At 42.7% G+C, this 21,715-nt stretch overlaps 1 protein-coding gene across 3 annotated transcripts in view; it reads left to right on the forward strand.

The window, feature by feature from the left end:
* The window catches only part of ARMH3 (armadillo like helical domain containing 3), a 224,250-nt gene that overhangs the window by 162,741 nt on the left and 39,794 nt on the right, over nt 1-21,715 (forward strand). For all 3 annotated transcript variants that reach the window (XM_010356143.2, XM_030940827.1, XM_030940828.1), the window contains one exon: nt 12,596-12,674. In XM_010356143.2, coding sequence (XP_010354445.1) covers nt 12,596-12,674 — 79 coding nt within the window. The remainder of the gene's footprint in view (nt 1-12,595; nt 12,675-21,715) is intronic.

The following is a 21,715-nucleotide window of genomic DNA, read 5'->3' on the forward strand; positions in this document are numbered from 1 at the left end:
TGTAATCCCAGCAGTTTGGGAGGCCGAGACGGGCGGATCACGAGGTCAGGAGATTGAGACCATCCTGGCTAACACGGTGAAACCCCGTCTCTACTAAAAAATACAAAAAACTAGCCGGGCGAGATGGCGGGTGCCTGTAGTCCCAGCTACTCGGGAGGCTGAGGCAGGAGAATGGCGTATACCCGGGAGGTGGAGCTTGCAGTGAGCTGAGATCTGGCCACTGCACTCCAGCCTGGGAGACAGAGCAAGACTCCGTCTCAAAAAAAAAAAAAAAAGAAAAGAAAATATAGTCAGCAGTGAATACGTTACCTGGTGTAACATGTGTTTCTCACCCAGAAATCAAGAGGAATGCTGACTCAAATCATTCCGCAGGTTAAAATATGAAGGTTGATAAGGTGTAGTCAATAATACACATTCTCTGTTCCACTCCCTTCAACCAATAAATTTACGTTATCAAATTCTCTTTAGTAATTACTTAGGCCAGCCTGTATAACTGGATCATTGGATAAAGTAAGCAACTTGATGCACTGGTCAATAGTTCATCCTTCCTGGTGGTTGTCAAAATGCCTTTTATACTAAGGTTCCATTTTTGTGTCTTTGGTCCTGAAAAGAGTGGCCACAGGGACAGTAGTATAATTTATGGAGGGGAATAATTGTCCTGAAAGGGTTAAGGCCTAAAACTTAGGGAGTAAGTTAGAGGGATAATCCTAACAGGTCAGTTGCTGATGTTTTGATTAGATAGTTTCAAAGTGAAAAGGTTAGAAGGTATTCTTACTTGAGGTTTTATTTTGTTTAATGCTAATCAGCAGAGTCTCTGAGGCTTGTAATGCATTTCTGTTAACAGGCATCAAGGGAAATTGCTTTTTTTGTTGTTGTTGAATTGGATGGGCTGAAGATTCATTGACTCTATGAAGAAGGAAGCTTAGTACTGCATGAAATAGGAGTCCGTGAGGCAATTCTGCAGGTGAAAGAAATGTTAGTTTAATATTAAATAACTCAGCCTCAGATGAACCATTTTAACTACTGCCACATACACTCAGTCATACCTTTACCCCTTCTCAGAAGCTTGTATTTTACCTGTATGCCTGAAGGTTTCCCAGGTAAAAGCAATTACGAATATGATGGTTTTCTTGTCTTTAGTCCCAGATACCTGAGAACATGCTCTGTAGTATATTGCATAGTAGTATATCACTGGACTGGTCTAGGAAAAGGGAAACTGCTTTGGGGGGAAAAAAATCTTTAGGGCTAGATGGTATGCAGGAAAACAGAGAGGAAAGTTTTGGAAATGAAATTCAACCAAATAAACTACTACTCAGAGAGGTTGATCTCTTGCCCAAAGTCACACAGTTAATAAGTGGAGGAATCCAGATTTTTTTCAGATCTCCTTTTTCTTTTCTTTTTTTTTTTTTTGAGACGGAGTCTTGCTCTGTCTCCCAGGCTGGAGTGCAGTGACCAGATCTCAGCTCACTGCAAGCTCCGCCTCCCGGGTTCACGCCATTCTCCTGCCTCAGCCTCCCGAGTAGCTGGGACTACAGGCGCCTGCCACCTCGCCCGGCTAGTTTTTTGTATTTTTAGTAGAGACGGGGTTTCACCGTGTTAGCCAGGATAGTCTCGATCTCCTGACCTCGTGATCCGCCTGTCTCGGCCTCCCAAAGTGCTGGGATTACAGGCTTGAGCCACCGCGCCCGGCCAGATCTCCTTTCTCTAAAGCCTTGCTGTTTTCTGTATGAACCATGTTGTTCAGGGAAGCAATAGTATTTTAACTGGGCCTTCAAGGAAGAAGATGACTTAGGCTTTTTAGTGGTGATAACATTCTATGTGAAGAAATCCAGGTAAACAAAAGCAAGACATCCAGGTGTAAATGTTTAGTAAGCATTTGAAAATACAGGGCTACAGGTCTTAATGAGGTTGGAGCTTAAGATCCAAATTTTTTACTAAGCTTGAGAAATTCACCCACAATCAGACTCTTTAATGTAAATCTGGTAGTCTTATAGGAGTAGTTTTAGGGTGAAACCTTTAAGAATATTCATATACATATATATATATGTATTGAGTATAAAAGTGATGTTCCCTCCTTCCTTGGAATGAGAGCTACAAAAACAACTTTTGCTTGTTTTTCTCTGTTCTGCCTGAAAGATGTACATAGCAGCTTTTAGAGATAGCCTGCTTTCTTCAGGTATCTTAGCAATGAAACAATCACCATGTTCTGAGCTTCTGAATGAAACTATTTATTGTTTCATAAAAGACTTGCAGATGCTTCTGTCTATGGGAGGTGGCATTTTGGAGGATTTGCTTTAGATTTATATTGGATATGAGGAGGAATCCATAGTTTCGTTTTCTTTTTTTCTTTTTTTGAGACGGAGTCTCGCTCTGTCACCCAGGCTGAAGTGCAGTGGCCGGATCTCAGCTCACTGCAAGCTCCGCCTCCCGGGTTTACGCCATTCTCCTGCCTCAGCCTCCCGAGCAGCTGGGACTACAGGCGCCCGTCATCTCGCCCGGCTAGTTTTTTGTATTTTTTTTTAGTAGAGACGGGGTTTCACTGTGTAGGCCAGGATGGTCTCGATCTCCTGACCTCGTGATCCGCCCGTCTCGGCCTCCCAAAGTGCTGGGATTACAGGCTTGAGCCACCGCGCCCAGCCTATTTTTTTCTTAAAACTGGGTCTTGCTCTGTCACCCAGGCTGGGGAGCGCAGTGGTGTGATCATGGTTCCCTGCAGCCTTGACATCCCCGGCTCAAATCATCCTCCCACCTCAGCCTCCTGAGTAGCTGGGACTACAACAAGCACATGTCACCATGCCCAGCTAATTAAAAAAAAAAATTTTTTTTTTGTACTCCTGAGCTAAGCACTTCTCCCACTTCAGCCTCCCAAAGTGCTGGAATTATAGGGGAGAGCCACCATGCCTGGCCCACATTTTCTCTTAAGCTATATTGCCTACATTGTTAAAGGAACATTTCCATGCTTATCTTTAATCCAAGTTCAGCATTAACTATGTGTCTCAGGTAACAACCACCCGGCACTTGGGAAAAGAGAGCTGCTTTGCAGAGTCATGAGTCAGAAAGAATAAATTTAAAATGGACTAAGAAATCCCCAGCCTGTTTACTGTTCATCCTTACTGTTCCGTCTGTCCACTTCATTTTGCTTCAGCCTGTATAAGTGACCCCTATCTTCTGCAGTCAGAAGTTGAAAATTGCATTGGAGGGTGGCCCAGATTCCTGCTCTTAAAGGTGCACTGGGCACAGTGCCGTCCCTCACTGTGGCTGGCTTTAGCAATTTCTCTTTACTATGATGTTGTCTACTTATTTTTCCTTCCCCTTTGGGACTTTCTAATTCAGTGGCTTTAGAGGCCCAGTACTAGAGTAAAACACACTCCCCCATGCCTCACCTCATCCTCCCCACCCTCAAACAAACACACAAACAAAACCTAGGCTTACTTTTAGAAGGTATTAGATTACTTAAATAAGGAATGCCAGAAAGCTTTCCTCTAGCCTCTTGATACGACTTAAGAGGAAGAAAAGCTTTATTGTCATCAGTGTCAACTTTTGCTCCTTCTTTGGGAGGACAGTTGTTCATGTCTGAGCCACCTTTTTTCCTGGGATGAGGATAAAACATTTTAATTTTTATTTTCATATTTGGAAGGATAGCTAGTGATTCTGGATCTCCAGAAGCAAAAGCTACTTACAGTGAAACTGGACAAAATATTGGTGAGCAAAATAAATTTAGTACCTGCTCTCTTGGAGCTTTTAGTTCAAGTTTCAGAAAAGCTAGAGGTTTGGTTAGAAATTATATTCTCTTTCCCCCCTAAGTTCTGTCTGTGGGTAGAACTCCTTTCCCCTTCCTTGGGCCTTATTACTACCTATATTTCTTTAAATCCTCTTCCCAATTCTATTTCCCTGAATAATGTGGTCAACTCCAACTATTGCTGGAAAAGAAAATGGTAAAGGAAAAGGATGTTGAGAATAAGAGAAACTTTCTTCTCATCCACTAACTGTGCCACCTGCCTCAACATCCTATTTCAACAGCCAAAAGCTGACATCCTTTGCTACGTGCAGAACTTTTGATTTAAATATATCATACATATTACCATGAGTTGGACCCCTCTCACCTCCAGGTAGGGTCATTTCTTCCTGAGCATGTGCCCTTCAGCACTAGTCTCAATTGCCATCTCTGCCACCTTTTGTGGTATTGTACCACAGAGCCCTCTCTCTCCAGAAGCTCCTGAAATCCCAGCTTCTGTAATGTATAGAATAGTTCATGGCCCAGTGAGCTCCTTTTCCTACTGCCATCAGCATTGCTAACATATGCAAGCTTTAGAAAAGTTTTCTTGGTGAGTGAATCACCCTAGGAATCACCACATGAATTCTGTGTGGAACTGGTTGGAGAAAGCAGCTTGCTCAAAAACTGCTGGGGCCAAGGAAGCCATGATAATTTATATATGATACAGTTCATCCATTTAAAGTATACAGTTCATGTTTTCTGGTATAATCATAGGGTTGTGCAATCATCATCACAATCTAACTTTAGAATATTGTGTTCCTCCGAAAGAAACCCTATACCCAATAGCAGTCACTCCCTATTCTTCCCTAACCCTACTTGTAGCCCTAAGTAACCATGAATCTACTTTCTGTTTCTACAAATTTGCCTATTCCAGACCTTTCCTATAAATTGAAGTAGCTGTACCATTTTACAATCCCACCAGCAATGTATGAGAGTTCTTCTCCACATCCTTGCCAACATTTGTTATTGTTTGTTTGTTTGTTTTGAGACAGGGTCTGCACTCTCACCTAGGCTGGAGTGCAGTGGCTCCATCTTAGCTCACTGCAGCCTCGGCCTCCTAGGCTCAAGCGGTCTGCCCACTTTGGCCACCCAAGTAGCTGGGACTACAGGCGCGTGCCACCACACCTGGCTAATTTTTTTTTTTTTTGTAATTTTGTAGAGATGGGGGTCTCCCCATGTTGCCCAGGCTTGTTTCGAACTCCTGGGATTGCAGGCATGAGCCACTGTGCCCAGCCTTGCTATTCTGTTTTTACCATTATCCTAATGGCTGTGAAGTGGTATCTCATTGTGGTTTTGATTTGCATTTCCCTAATGACTAATGATACTGAGTATCTTTTCTTGTCTATTCAAATAATTTGTTCTTTTAAAAAATTGTATTATTTTTGTGTAATTCATTGTTGAATATAAGAGTTCTTTATATATTCTGGATACAAGTTTCTTATCAGACAAAATTCGCAAACATTTTCTCTTATTCTGTGCATTGTCCTTTCCCTTTCTTGATGGCATTGTTTGCAGCACAAAGTTTAAAGTTCAGATTCATCCACTTTTTCTTTGTCATTTGTGCTTTTGGTGTTTTATCTAAGAAATCACTGCCTAACCTCAAGTCATGAAGATTTACTTGTAAGAATTTTATAGCTTTTAAGGGCTGGGCGTGGTGGCTCATGCCTATAATCCCAGCACTTTGGGAGGCCGAGGCAGGCGGATCACGAGGTCAGGAGATTGAGACCATCCTGGCTAACACAGTAAAACCCCGTCTCTACTGAAAATACAAAAAAAACTAGTTGGGTGTGGTTGCAGGTACCTGTAGTCCCAGCTACTAGGGAGGCTGAGGCAGGAGGATGATGTGAACCCAGGAGGTGGAGCTTGCAGTGAGCCGAGATCGCGCCACTGCACTCCAGCCTGGGGGACAGAGTGAGACTCCGTCTCAATCAATCAATCAATCAATAAAAATACAAAAAATTAGCCGGGTGTGGCGGCAGGCACCTGTAGTCCCAGCTACCTGGGAGGCTGAGGCAGGAGAATGGTGTGAACCCAGGAGGCAGAGTTTGCAGTGAGCCGAGATTCCACCACTGCACTCCAGCCTGGGCAACAGAGAGAGACTCCGTCTCAAAAAAAAAAAAAGAAAAAAGAATTGTATAGTTTTTAGACCTTACATTTAGATCTGTGATCCATTTCGAGTTCTTTTGTGTATGGTATAAGGAAGGGATCTAACTTCATTCTTTTGCATGTGGATAACTACTTGTCCCAGTACCATTTGTTGAAAAGACTATTTTTTTGCCTATTTAATTGCCTTGCCACCTTTGTCGAAGGGAAACCTTAATCTTTTCATAATGGCTATGTTTTCTCATTCATTGTCCACTCAAACCTTCCTGTATTTTCTCACAGTTCTGGAGGCTAGAAGTCCCAGATCCTTGATCTGGGACCCCAGCAGGGTCAGTTTCTGGTGAGAGCTATCTTCCTGGCTTATGAGATGGCAGCCTTCTCACTGTGTCCTCACATGACAGATAGGAAGAGAGCTCTCTGGAGTGTTTTTTTTTTTTTTTTGAAACGGAGTTTCACTCTTTTGCCCAGGCTGGAGCGAAGTGGCATGATTCTAGTTCACTGCAACCCCCGGCCCCTGGATTCAAGCGATTCTCCTGCCTCAGCCCCCCAAGTAGCTGAGATTACAGGCACCCGTCACCACGCCTGGCTAATTTTGTATTTTTAGTAGAGATGGGGTTTCGCCATGTTGGCCAGGCTGGTCTCAAACTCCTGACCTCAGGTGATCCACCCGCCTCAGCCTTCCAAAGTACTAGGATTACAGGTGTGAGCCACTGTGCCTGGCCAAATAGACACCAATCCTATTGGATCAGGGGTCCCAGCCTTATTACCTCATTTAACCTTAATTAACTTCCATAAAGGCCCTATCTCCAAATACAATTGCATTGAGGGTTAGGGCTTCAATGTCTGAATTTGGAGGGGACACAGACATTCAGTGTGTAACAGTCTTCTGTGACTCTTCTCCCTAGTCTCTTCTTTCCTTAGCCTCATTTTCTTCCTCACTCACACTAGACAGAGGTGAGGAAGTTGTGTCCCATTTGCGGTATTCACCTTCACTTTTTGTAGCGTGAGGGTTTAGATGGAATGGATGGAGAGGAAGTTGAACTCATGTTTTGCTCATTCATCTTTGGGTAGAAAAAAATGCCATTTCTTCTTTCCTGGAAGACTTTCATTTTAGGCATCAGCACCGGATGTTGCTACCTGTTAGGTTTTGACCAGTAAAAATGAGAGAGAAGTACTGTTAGAATCTCCCAGAAACTCCCTTCCCAACAGTTCAGAAAAGATGGTAGTAAATCCTTTTGGAGGTGCTATCAGTGAGAAGGAAAGCCTAAAGAAAATGGAGAGATTCTTCCTTCATCTATAAATCTGGTGCCTCATCTTTCTCCCGCTAAGAGCTAGTCAAGCATGAGTCCTCATCTAGCGCCTTGGCCAGGCGGGATGGTGTGGAATCACAACCCAGGTGAGCCTGGTAGCCATCAGACTTCCTGGGGAAGAAGAAGCTGTGTAATTGTTACTGAAAAGGTGTGTCACTCAGCTTGGTCTGGCTTAGCCTGGTTCCAGTGTTCTGCCATTTCTGTGCCACGTCAGGACATATTTCCATTTCAATAGTGCAAAGTACTAAGAACTTTTTAAATGGGAAGCCCCCAAGCTCTGTCTGGAATTCCTTTCTTAAGAGCCTAGAGAAAGAAGAGCCAGTGTTAGACTATTTTTCTTACTGCTTAGGCTGAATACCCTCCACCTGGCATATCTCCAGGACATTAGGTTAGCACTCAGATTTTGCAGATAACAATCCCAAAGAAACAAACAAACAAACAAAATGTAAGGCCGACACATATACTGCCTTTGTGGGTACTGAGTTAGAGATTGCTAACTGAATGTAGACTGTTCCACCTTCCTCAGGTTTCTAAATAGTTTTTCAACCTGCCTGGTGGGAGACCTTAATCACCTGCTTAGATCTGAAGTACTGAGATGAGATTGTCACAGGGCAGGTTGGAAGATGATTTTATCTTCATTCCAAATATGTATTCCCAGAGTGGTAAATGTATCATACCCTAAGGATAAGTTTGCCCAAACAATATCAGCATGTGTGTCCTGCAGTATGAAGAAAAGGTCACCCATAGAGCCAGCTGACACCTGATAAGTATAATGGTGAGAAGGGAAGGAAATAAGTGTACATTTTGAAGGTAATGCCTTCTGGGTTTTCCTTTGTCTCCCTCACTCCCTCCCTTCCTGCCTCCCAGCCCCTCTCGCCCTTCTTTCCTCTTTCCTTTTCTCCTTCCCTCTCTTCCTGTCTCTTTTCTTTCCTTCTTTATACCTTGCTTTGTTTCCTGGTGAAAGAACTATTCAGGTAGAAAGGAAAGAGAATTACATCCCCAGCAATTCCATTCCCAGGGATTATTTCATTGTTCCAACCTCACTAGCTCCCCTGGGTTGCCCCAGTGGCCACGAACATTCCACCCAGACAGAAGCTAGGGTACTTGGATCTCTGTATTCTCCAAACCTAGGCAATAATAAATAATAATAATAATAATAATAATAATAATAATAATAAACAAAAACAAGAACAAAACTTCTAGTTCAGTTGAGACAGGAATTAAAAAAAAAAAAATTTCCTAAGAAATGTAAGGAAAGCCTGATTTAAAAAAACAAACAAACTATAAAAGCATAAAATGTGGATGCATTTACAGAGTGCAAAATCTTTTTCCAAAGATACCTGTGGTCTAATGGTAGATTGATTTGGCTACTGTAGCTCCTTTCTGTCAATCCTGTTGGTCCTGGACACTAAACCCTATGACTCAAGACTCCACCCTGAGTGAACTTTAAATTGGTGCTGCTGCTAGGATCGGTGGGATTATCAGTTCCTCTCTAAATTTGCTTCCCCTACCTTCTCATTGGGTTTAGGGTCCTGGTTTTCCTTTCTGCTTATGGGCTGTGGTCATCTCTGCCAACATCCTTGAGCCTTGCTCTCTGATTGAGAAAAATATTTGACCCCCACTTGGTCACAAAATTCTTTCCTACTTTGGATTTAGACTAAACCTCAGCCTTAACTTCCAGATATTATCTTCAGCTCTCATGGTAGTTTCTAGAAAAATAAGTTGTCAGAACTCTCCTCTTGCTCCTGACTCATGTCTGTCATATTTGGTTTATTCATTTATTGAGGATTTATTGAGCACAAGCTGTGTACCAGGCATTGGGTTAGATGTTTGGCATTGCTTTTCCAAGTTTTTATTATGTGTACTATAAATGTTATATATTATGTTATATAAATGTTATAAATGTACCCTCTAAGATTTAGCCCTCTTTCAACAAACATTTCTTTTTTTTTTTTTGAGACGGAGTCTTGCTCTGTCGCCCAGGCTGGAGTGCAGTGGCCGGATCTCAGCTCACTGCAAGCTCCACCTCCCGGGTTCACGCCATTCTCTTGCCTCAGCCTCCCGAGTAGCTGGGACTACAGGCGCCTGCCACCTCGCCCGGCTAGTTTTTTTGTATTTTTTAGTAGAGACGGGGTTTCACTGTGTTAGCCAGGATGGTCTCGATCTCCTGACCTCGTGATTCGCCCGTCTCGGCCTCCCAAAGTGCTGGGATTACAGGCTTGAGCCACCACGCCCGGCCAACAAACATTTCTTATATGGCTGCAATAGACTATTCCCAGGTATTGTGATAAGTGCAGAGATTGGTATTATTTTTTTAAGTTTTTGGTTTATACTTTTATTACCAGAATTAGATTAAATGGTTCTATAATTCTTTACTATGAAGAAGCTATAAAAGAAAATAATGATTTGTTATGCTAGCTCATACATACACACACACATGCAAACACACATATACACATGTGCACATGTTTTATTTTTTATTTTTGAGACAAGGTCTTGTTATGTTGCCCAGACTGGAGTGTGGTAACACAAACACAGCTCACTACAGCTTCATCCCCCTGGGCTCAAGTGATCCTCCCACTTCAGCCTTCCAAGTAGCTGAGACTACAGGCACATGCCACCACACCTGGCCCTGGCTTATTATTATTATTTTTTTTATTTTGTAGAGACAGGGTCTCACCATGTTGCCCAGGCTGGTCTCGAACTCCTGGATTCAAGTAATCCTCCCACCTTAGCCTCCCTAAGTGCTGGGATTACAGTTGTGACCTCTGCACCCAGCCCATGCACCCATTTTGTTGTTGTTGTTGATTTTGAATGGGGTTTTTTGTGAGAAGACAGGGTTTCACTATGTCACCCAGGCTGACGTGCAGTGGCACAATCTTGGCTCACTGAAACCTGTGCCTCCCAGGCTTAAGTGATCCTCCCACCTCAGCCTCCCAAGTAGCTGGAACCACAAATCTAAATTTTTTTGTATTTTTTGTAGAGACAGGGTTTCACCATGTTACCTAGGCTGATCTTGAACTCCTGAGCTCAAGTGATCTGCTCACCTTGGCCTCTCAAAGTGCTAGAATTACATGCATGAGCCACCACACCTAGCCCACACCACCCGTTTTAATAAACTTTGTGTTTTGGAGTAATTTTAGATTTACAGAAAAAGTAAAAAGATAATCCACAGAGTTCCTGGATACCCTCAGCCTAATTTCCCTCATTTTATATCACCAAGGTACATCTATCAACACTAAGTAACTGGCATTATTATTAACTAAACTCCGTGTTTTAATTAGATTTTACCAGTTTTTCCATTAATGTCCTCTTGCTGTTCCAGGGGCCATTCCAGGATATGCATTTAATTGTCATATCTCCCCAGTGATCTGTGACAATTTCTCAGCTCTTGTTTTTCATGACTTTTAGAGTCTTAAGAAAGTACCACCTGAGCACGGTAGCTCATACCTGTAATCCCAATACTTTGGGAAGCCAAGGCAAGTGGATCACCTGAAGGGTCAGGAGTTTGAGAACAGCCTGGCTAATGTGGTGAAACCCCATCTCTATTAAAAATACAAAATTAGCTGGGCATGGTGGTGGGGGCCTGTAATCCCAACTTCTTGGGAAGCTGAGGCAGAAGAATTGCTTGAACCCAGGAGGTGGAGGTTGTAGTGAGCTGAGATTGTGCCATTGCCCTCCAGCCTGGGCAACAACAGCAAAACTCCATCTCAAAAAAAAAAGAAAAGAAAAGAAAGAAACTACCAGTCAGGGCCAGGAGCAATGGCTCATGCCTGTCATCCCAGCATTTTTGGAGGCCGAGGAGGGAGGACCGCCTGAGCTCAGGAGTTTGAGACCAGCCTGGGCAATCTAGTGAAACCTCATCTCTACAAAAAATACAAAAATTAGTCAGACACGGCGGCACATGCCTGTAGTCCCAGCTACTTGGGAAGCTAAAGTGGGAGGATTGCTTGAGCCAACGAGGTGGAGACTGCAGTGAGCTATGTTTGTGCCACTGCACTCCAGCCTGGATAACAAAGCGAGATCCTGTCTAAAAAAAAAAAAAGTACCATTCAGTTATCCTGTAGAATGTCCCCTATCTGATATTTTTCTTGTGATTAGACTGAGATATTAAGTGCCCTTCTCGTCAGGTCACACCAAGGGTTACATGATATCTACATGATATCACTGGCAATATACAGCTTCATCATTTTGTTAAGGTAGTGTTTGCCAGGCTTCTTTGCTATAAAGTTATTGTGTTTCTCATTTGCTACTCTAGTCTTTGGCAATAAGTCACTAAATCTAGCGCACCCTCAGGATGAGAAATAAACTTCATTTCCTATAGGGAGAAGTATCTACATATATATTATTTGAAATTGTTCTATAAGAAAGATTTGTTGGCCAGCTGCCGTGGCTCATGTCTGTAATCCCAGCACTTTGGGAGGCAGAGACCTGTGGATTGCTTGAGCCCAGGCTTAAGCCTGGGCAACATGGCGAAACCCGGTCTCTACCAACAAAATACAAAAATAATTAGCTGGGCATGGTGGCACGTGCCTGTAGTCCCACTAGGGAAGCTTAGGTGGGAGGATCGCTTGAGCCTGGGAGGTTAAGGATTCTGTGAGCCATGATCATGACACTGCATTCCAGACTTGGTGACAGAGTGACACCCTGTCTAAAATTATATATATATGAGAAAAACGAGATTTGTCTCTTCTCTATGAATCATTTATATTCGTATGGACTCATGTAAAACCATGATCTAAAACCTGTGTTCTTTTTGCTACACCAGGCAAGAAATGACAAAGACCTATACCAAGGCATTGGTTTCAGGGAAATTTATTTCAGATTTCATTGATTTTTTAAGAGGTAAATTTGATAAGACTAGGTGATTTTGGATGTGACCAAGTGATGGAGAAGGGAGTGTTTTAAAATGACACTCAGCTTTTGGGTTGAATGGCCAGATACAAAATTTTGGTTTGAAACTACTTACTAACAAGTATGAAGATTGCTTCTATTTAGCCTATGTGTTGTTGGCCCAGCTTTATTGAGTACCCTATTCTCCTGAGTCAAAGAAGACAGTTTTTCTTTCTGATTGAAGCACCAGGGCCCTCTAGTGGACAGCCCTCTGGGTTCCCTTTCTCATCTGAAGGACTCAATATTTTTGTTCGGCTTTGGGTTTTTTCCGTTAGTTCATTTGCAGAGCAGAGATGCTTGATTCTATTTTCTGTCTAATAGTAAGTCCTTCCCATTTCAGAGTTATCAATTCACCCCCATCTGTGACCTCATGTTCAATAAGAGGACAGTTACCCAGTCACAATCAGTCCCATGCACTAGTACTCTAAACCAGAGGGTACTTGATCATTATTTTTTAACAGATGTATCCCCCTCTTCCATCTGGCACCATATTAATATGAATTCTTTGTTTCAGAGCCATCATCAACCACTTTAACCCCAAAATTGAGTCCTACGCTGCTGTGAATCACATATCCCAACTGTCAGAGGAGCAGGTAAGCCGCTGCTTTCCCCAGATGACCTAGTTGGTGGCTAGGATCAAGCAGTTGCCTTCTCTCTGATGGCAGGGGGTTTCTGTGACTGAGTTTTTGTGGGGGTGTCCAGGGCCAGACTACTGAGAGGAATTAGTGTGGGATTGGTTGATAGTACTTTTAATAGAGTGATACTATCTATCTGCCTTTGTGCCATCTGAAGGGTTTGTTAATTATATAGAAGATATGTAGGTGAAAATCTAGTGAATTATTGTTTTAGAGTGAGTGTGATAAGGCATTTCTTTTTTTAAAATTTTAGGCAGAGAGTCGTTTTGATTTTTGAAAATAAGAAATGAGAACTTAGAAATGGGTGAAACTGCCAATTGGAAAAACCCTGAGTTCAGCTTAATTTGAAGCTATTTGGCTCGTTAAAACATGAGCCCTCATTGGGACAGCTTTTCCTTAGTAACTGAGTTCTCTTTGCCTTGAGCAATTATTTCTGAGGAGGTTTTTCTGTGGTATGGACTAAGTCGGAGATGCAGATAGCCTTGTGTCTTTGTTTTCCTTAAATCTGGCCTGATTTCCCCTTCTCCCAGAGCGTCTGCACTCAGCTCTGCATTATATAAAAGTACAGATGAGGCATTAGCGTGGCATGGGATTGAACTTGATGTGTCAAAATGAGACTCTCGAGTCCTTTTTTTAAAAGCACAAAATAAGACATCCTATTCATATGGTTCCCTTTCCTTTTCACCCTACTCCCAGATTGGAGGGGCCAGGGTATAGACTCCAAGCCAGTAGGAAGACCACATGTGCCCTGTTATCCCTTTTTGCCAGTGCATCTTTGTAACCCTTGTTTGAGCTTCTTGCTGGCACAGCCAGTCAGCTAGCTATGATTTGACTATGTGTTTCAATGTTCGTCAAAGCTATTTAGTTCTCCCAGTGAAGCACCAAGCAAGCCTTTTTCCTAACAGTCAAGCTTCTCAGTATTCCCACCGGTGGCTCTTTTCTCAGCCAGATGGATAGGACTCTATTAGTCTGTCAGTTGTTCCCTTTGACATATTTGTTCTCTTTTGTGAGGCCAGCTGTGAGAATCCATCCTCACATTTAAAACTGCTTTTATAAATGGCCTTTATTTCCTTTTTTCTTCTCTGCCTGTGGCGCTATCCTGAGTCCTGTTCTTTGATGCTGTGCTGTCTGTGAGGTGCTTTGCGATGCTACCATTTTCTTGTTGGACTGGTTCACATTAATTTTACTATATCATTTTTATGCAAAATAATTCAACATCTTGAGTTTTATGCAGTAAGAGAAGGGGTGACTTCCCTACCACAGTGAACTCTGGTTAGTCTAAAAGCTGTTTTTTTTTTTTTAAAAAAAAAAAAAAAAAAAAAGGAGGAAGACATTTGCTGTGTCAGCCACGTGCAGTATTCATCCCCCAGCAGCTTGGGAAGGTCAAGCTGAAATCTTTCTCCAGCAGTAGCTGCCACAGACCAATAATAAAAATCCTTTCTGGCACACAAGGCAGTCTGTGAAAGGATGATTAGCAAGCACGTGTCCTCGGCCTCCTCCAACTTCTTTCAAAGTTAAATGAAATGATGAAAGTGCCTCTCAAAAAGAGTGCACAGGCCAGAGATGAAGCGATTTCAGTGGAGAGGGATTTCATAGGAGAATGGGTAAGGGATAGCAAAATTGATTTACTTGGTCAATATATAATTGTATACCAGCTGGGTGCAGTGGCTCACACCTGTAATCCCAGCACTTTGGGAGGCTGAGGTGGCAGATTGCTTGAGCCCAGGAATTCAAGACCACCCTGTACCACTTGGTGAAGCTGTCTCTACAAAAACAAAAACAAAAACAAAAAACAAAAGAGAGAAAAATTAGCCAGACGTGGTGGTGCGCACCTGTAGTCCCAGCGACTTGGGAGGCTGAGGTGGGAGCTGAGGTGAACCCAGGGAGGTTGAGGCTGCAGTAAGCTGTGATCATGCCACTGCACTCCAGCCTGGGTGACAGTGAGACCCTGTCTCAAAATAATAATAATGATAATAATTATCTTTTGTTGTTGTTGTTGTTGTTGTTGAGACGGAGTCTCGCTCTGTCGCCCAGACTGGAGTGCAGTGGTGCGATCTCGGCTCACTACAAGCTCCACCTCCTGGGTTCACGCCATTCTCCTGCTTCAGCCTCCCGAGTAGCTGGGACTACAGGCGCCTACCACCACGCCTGGCTAATTGTTGTATTTTTAGTAGAGACAGGGTTTCACCGTGTTAGCCAGGATGGTCTCGATCTCCTGACCTTGTGATCCGCCCACCGCGGCCTCCCAAAGTGCTGGGATTACAGGCGTGAGCCACAGTGCCTGGCCAATTATCATTATTATTATATACCTTCTATAAGTTGTGGTGCTAAGGTAAGTGGGGATCAGTGGTGAATAATCTTATTCATTGCTCTCATTGAGTCTTTGTGTACTCATTACCTCTTTTAACAGTCCTTTTCACTTAGTGGTTTGGAGGAGGGTGATACTATTCTGGGACCTTCTTGAGAGCCACCCTCAAAATAGTTGTTGCTTCTCTTCCCTAACTGACTTTGAAGGGTGCTAAATGACAGCATTACAGTACACTTGGTTTATTCTCAGCACTATCAGATTAGATGTATTTGACTGCCTCGTTAGTCTCCAGCATGTGTTGGAGCACTTCTCTCCCTTCACTTATGAGCATTAATGTGAATGTCACTTAATGTTAACAGTATTCATGGCCTCTCAAAGAGCTAGTTTTATGGATTGCAGTAGGGCCCTGCAGTTGTTGATAGCAGACTGAATAGAGAAAAAGTCAAGAACTTAATCCTCAATAGATTCTAAAGTACTGCTAAAATAAAACCTAAAGACCATGGATAGGTGTTAAATGAAATTTATAGCATTCAATAAGTTAGCAGAGAAGAAAGGGCTCTTTGCTATGTCTGCCTGCCCAGCCTGCCATTTTCTTCTGGCAAAGAGATTTGTGAATTCTTGAATTCTGACAACCCCTAGACACACTCTAGCCTCTGTATGAGGCATTTCAAGGTGATACTTGTCAATTCATTATTGCATATTAAACAGAGCCCAGCCTTTCACGTTGGGGTTTCTTTTCAGACATCCAGAAGGTAAATGACATTTTTCTGTTGTCATTGGCTTCATCATTCATGATAAACTTTTTAATCAGTTAATACCCTCAGTGTGACTGAAGGATCATTCTTTTTTGTTTGTTTTTGAGATGGAGTCTCACTGTGTCACACAGACTGGAGTGCAGTGGCACTATCTGGCTCACTGCAGCCTCTGTCTCCTGGGTTCAAGTGATTCTCCTGCCTCAGCCTCCCAGGTAGCTGGGATTACAGGTGCATGCCACCACACCCAGCTGATTTTTGTTTAAGTAGAGTTTCGCCATGTTTGCCAGGCTGGTCTCAAACTCCTGACCTCAAATGAGCCACCTGCTTTAGCCTCCCAAAATGCTGGCATTACAGGCGTGAGCCACTGCACCCGGCCTGTATGCATTTTTATGGTATATATGCAGGTGTTGTATTTGTTTGGGGTTAATTGTGAAGCTTGTTCATTTTTACCTCTTTGTTTTAATATGTGATAGAATATACATAACATTTACCATTTTAACCCCCCCGCCTTTTTTTTGAGACGGAGTCTTGCCCTTGTCACCCAGGCTGGAGTGCAATGGCGTGATCTCAGCTCACTGCAACCTCTGCTTCTTGGGTTCAAGCAATTCTCCTGCGTCAGCCTCCATAGTAGCTGGGATTACAGGTGCCCACCACCACACTCAGCTAATTTCTTGTACTTTTTAGTGAAGATGGGGTTTCACCATGTTGGCCAGGTTGGTCCCAAACTCCTGACCTCAGGTGATCCACCCGCCTCGGGCTCCCAAAGTGCTGGGATTATAGGCGTGAACCACTGTGCCGGCCCATTTTAACCCTTTTTAAATGTACAGTTCAGTGGCATTAAATACATTCACATTGTTGTGCAACCATCTCTGATGTCCTTCTCTCCAGGGCTTTTTCATCATTCCATACTGAAACTCTATATCCATTAAACAGTTACTCCCCATTTCCCCTACCCCGAGCCCCTGATAACCACTGTTCTACTCTGTCTCTATGAATTTGACTATTCTAGGTACTTTAATGGAATCATACAGTATTTGGACTTCTGTGACTAGCTTATTTCACTTAGCATCATGTATTCAAGATTCATCCATATTCTACCATGTGCCACAATTTTGTTCCTTTTTAAGGCTGAATAATATTCCATTGCATGTATATACATTTTGTTTATTCATCCATTGGTGGACATTTGGGTTGTCTCCACCTTTCAGCTATTATGAATAATGTTGCTTTTGAACACTGGCATACAACTATGTGTTGGAGTCCCTGCTTTCAATTCTTTTGTGTATATACTCAGAAGTGGAATTGCTGGATCACAGGATAATTCTATGTTTAACATTTTGAGGAACTGCCAGAATGTTTCTCAGATTGGCTGTACCATTTTACATCCAATTTCTCCATATCCTTGCCAATACTTGTTTTCTGGTTGTTTTTTTTTTTTTTAATAGCCAGCCTAATGGGTATGACATGGTGTCTCATTATAGTTTCAGTTTGCATTTACCTAATGATATATTGAGCATCTCTTCATGTACGTATTAGCCATTTGTATATCATCTTTGGAGAAATGTCTTTTTAAGTCCTTTGCACATTTTTTAATTGGGGAATTTTTTTGTTGTTGTTAGCTGTTAGGAATTCTTTATATATTCTGGATGTTAATTCCTCCTTAGATATCTGATCTCCAAATACTCTATTCCATTCTGTGGTTTGTCCTTTTACTCTATTGTTAGTGTCCTTTACACATAAGACTTTTAAAACTTTGGTGAAGTCCAGTTTGTCTGTTTGTTGTTGTTGTTGCCTGTGCTTTTGGTGTCAAATCCAAGAAATCCAAGAAGTCCAAGAAGTTATTGCCAAATCTAATGTTATGAAGCTTTTCCCCTATGTTTTCTTCTAAGAGTTTAGTTTTAGCTCTTTATGTTTAGATATATAATCCATTTTGAGTTAATTTTTATATATGGCATTAGGTAAGGGCATTTTGACCTCTTTTTGTATTTAACATATCTTTATGAATAAAGATTATGGAGAAGATACAACTTGCTTTTCTAAGAGCTATGAAACTACTCATAGTTTATTCCCTACTGGATTTGGCTTGTTTCTAGGACACCTTTCAGAATTGTCCCTCAGGCCCCTTGTCCCTTGCTCAACTGAGATTTAGTTCCTTTCTCTCTCCAGTGTGGCTTCTTAGTAAGCATGCATCCTTACCTGGTAGAATCATTTGATATGTCCAGGAAAATTGATCATCAAGGAATAAGGATTCCCAAAAAGATGAAACTGAGGGGTCAGACTGGAAGATTTAGAATGCATACCAGCTTAAGTGGTTTCAGACATTAGGAACTTTGAGTCTACTTTGATTCTTTCCATTCCTAAGGCTACTTTCTCTCTGCTTCCAGTTGTGTTCATCTCCTCTAGCTCTCTTCTCTTTTAAAGAGGACTACAAATAATGCACCCTGAGCACATCAGTCAGCCTTGTAAGCCTTCCGAAATTCTGGTCTTCAGCTTGTCCCTCACTAGTGGCCTGCACCCTAATTTTCTTTTTTGTTTGCTTGGCGGGTGCGTGTGCGTGTGATCTCAATCTGTTGCCCAGACTGGAGTGCAGTGGCATGATCATAACTCACTACAGCCTCGACCTTCTGGGTTCAGGTGATCCTTCCATCTTATCCTCCTGAGTAACTAGGACCACAGGCGCATGCCACCATGCCTGGCTAATTTTTTAAATTTTTTGTAGAGATGGAGTCTCACTATGTTGTCCAGGCTAGTCTCGAACTGCTGGGCTCAGGCAATCCACCCACCTTTGCCTCCCAAAGTGCTGGGATTATAGGCGTGAGCACCAGGCTGCACTCTGATTTTCATTCCCCTAGGAGGATAGTTGTCATACAACTTGTGTTGCATAGATAAACCCTGTGACCATTTTGTCTGTACTAAATAAATGTAGATTGCAGGTGTTTAAGAGAAACTCTTACCTCCGGGCTAATTCTTGGGTTTGGATGCTTTGAGGATATCCTGTCTTGGTGAGGCAATGCTGCTACCTTCACAGAAGTATGCTGAAATGGAAGAGCTCTCCAGGGAGGTTCTTCTGCCTATCCTGTCCTATCTGACACTCTTAGATACTCCCTCTCCTCTCTTCTTACTTTTATTTTATTATTTTTTTTTTTAGAGACAAGGTCTTGCTCTGTCACCCAGACTGGAGTGCATGGAGCGATCATTGCTTACTGTAACCTCAAACTCTTAGGTTCAAGTGATCCTCCTGCCTTGGCCTCCTGAGTAGCTAAGACTACAGAAGCATGCTACCATGCCCCGCTAAATTTTTTTCAGTTTTGTGGAAAGAGGAGTCTCAATGTGTTGCCCAGGCTGGTCTCACACTCTTGGCCTTAAGTGATCCTCCCATCTTGTCCTCCCAAAGGACAAGATGTCCCAAAGGACAAAAAATAAATAGGCTTTAAAGAGTTAGTACACACCCTGAAATTGTGTGTGAAATTATGCATATGTCCTTTTTAAAATTATTATTATTGAAGAGGGTTCATCTTTCCTAAGATCCTCAACCGGACTTTGACTTCCCTTTTACAACATTTTAAGAATCACTAGCTTAGCTACTTTGAAAAGTACCTCATACTAGGCCGGGCACGGTGGCTCATGCCTGTAATCCCAGCACTTTGGGTGGCCAAGGCGGGCAGATCACGAGGTCAGGAGTTTAAGATCAGCTGGCCACAGTGAAACCCCGTCTCTACTAAAAATACAAAAATTAGCTGGGCATGGTGGCATGTGCTTGTAATCTCAGCTACTCAGGAGGCTGAGACAGAAGAATTGCTTGAACCCGAGAGGCAGAGATTGCAGTGAGCTGAGATCGTGCCACAGCACTTCAGCCTGGGCGACAGAGCAAGACTCCATCTCAGTGGGGAGGGAAAAAAAAGTACCTCATACTTTTTTTGCTCCAAAGCCATCAGACCTTTGAAAATGCTCATTGAAGATCTTGAGCTCCTTTTAGGCTATTCACCATTTGGGTTGGTTTACAAATGCTATGACGTGGTGATTTATATCTGCTCTAATTTCCTTATAGGCAAGAGAGGGCTTCATAGCAGACCTTTACAGAAGATTCTCTAGAGCCCTGAATATCTAGCAAACGCAGTGGCAATTTAGGGTTCAAAGCAAAACCTTCTTTGAGGGCTGGGCGCGGTGGCTCAAGCCTGTAATCCCAGCACTTTGGGAGGCCGAGACGGGTGGATCACGAGGTCAGGAGATCGAGACCATCCTGGCTAACCCGGTGAAACCCCGTCTCTACTAAAAAATATAAAAAACTAGCTGGGCGAGGTGGTGGGCGCCTGTAGTCCCAGCCACTTGGGAGGCTGAGGCAGGAGAATGGCGTAAACCCGGGAGGCAGAGCTTGCAGTGAGCTGAGATCCGGCCACTGCACTCCAGCCTGGGCGACAGAGCGAGACTCCATCTCAAAAAAAAAAAAAAAAAAAAAACCAGGATCTGAAAAAGATGGAAAGAATAGAAAATAGTTCTAGCAAGTCATGTCCTTGGGTCACAGAACACCCAGAGACTGGATGATTTAAAATACAAGTCAGTCATTTAATTGCAGTCTCCATCATCCCTATTGCACTGACTCTCATCCCTGTCCTAAGTGTACTGCCTTTGGTTCCATTCACAAGCATTTATTAGGGGCCTGGTATGAGCTAGCCTCAATGCTAGACATATGATGAGGCCTACTGGGTAAATCTATCTTTTTTTAAAATTGCAGTTAAAAAAACCCACATCTTTCAATACTTAACCATTTTAATTGTGTTAAGTGTATGGTATAGTACACTTAACAACATGTCCATTGTTGTGCCACAGATCTCGATAACTTTTTCATCTTGCAGAATTGAACAACTTCCCCCCAACCCTCAGCTGCCCTGGTAACCACCAGCCTGCTTTTTATTTTTAAGAGTGGGCACACTTATCTTGAAGTTGGTGTTCTTTTCAACCAAGTGACCCAGGAGCTTGCTTAAAATCTCTCTACGTGTAAATTTAGAAATTTTCTGGGAAGAGCAGAAAGGTGTTCTGCTGGTACCCGCATATGTCACAGGGCCATAGGATGGTGTAACCAGATTCCTAAGTTTAAGTCTCTGCTGTAACTAGGGCTTTGCATTTTGGATTCAGAGGAGACCTGTATAATGTTGTATAATATAAGACATATCTTCAAGAGTATTATGACAAAACAGATTATTCATTTGTGGGAGTAGGTTAAAGAAAATTAAGGAAATAACATGCTTTATATCTGAATGAGTGAAGGTTATGTTAGAAGCTGCCAAATATTTTCTTATTTCCATCTATTGGTAATCTTGCTAAACCATTTTTGTTTTCTCCTGATCCTAAGAGTCATTACAAATAACTGCTGGCTCTTTAGAAATACAAGTGGTGCCTAGCTTCACTTTCCCAGAGAGGATTGAAGCACTCATAAGAGGAGAACCCCAGTTTGTGGGGAACAACATTGTTAGGGGCCCTGGGTGGCATCCATTACATGAGAACATCCAGGAGAAGAACAGAAAGATCTTGGGGAAAGGGCCAGAGAACACAAAGACTTATGAGGAAAATGGAGCCTGATACTTCAGCTTGAGAGTCGTTGGTCCTTGGTGTACTAGTAAATGTTTAACAATTGCTTGGGGACTGGGGTTGTGAAGCTGTGAGTGGTGGGAGGGAGGCTGATTTGTAGTGTTCGGTGTGAATGCTCCCACCATGGCTACTAATGTGAAGCCAGCTGGCTCTCACCATTTTTGAAATTTAACAGTCAACTCACAAGCCTCTGTATGAGCCATCTCCAGCACACCATGGGTTGTTGAGGAAGACTGAGAGAAGGGGGTTGTAAAGCTGTGTGGCAGAGTTTTCTGAGCAGGAAGTGAATGTGACCCACTTTCCCCATGGGAGCCACCTAAGTAAAAGTTTTCCCCGGGGAAGCTTTGGAT

The sequence above is a fragment of the Rhinopithecus roxellana genome, chromosome 11 (assembly GCF_007565055.1).
Source record: "Rhinopithecus roxellana isolate Shanxi Qingling chromosome 11, ASM756505v1, whole genome shotgun sequence".
Taxonomy (NCBI): Eukaryota; Metazoa; Chordata; class Mammalia; order Primates; family Cercopithecidae; genus Rhinopithecus; species Rhinopithecus roxellana.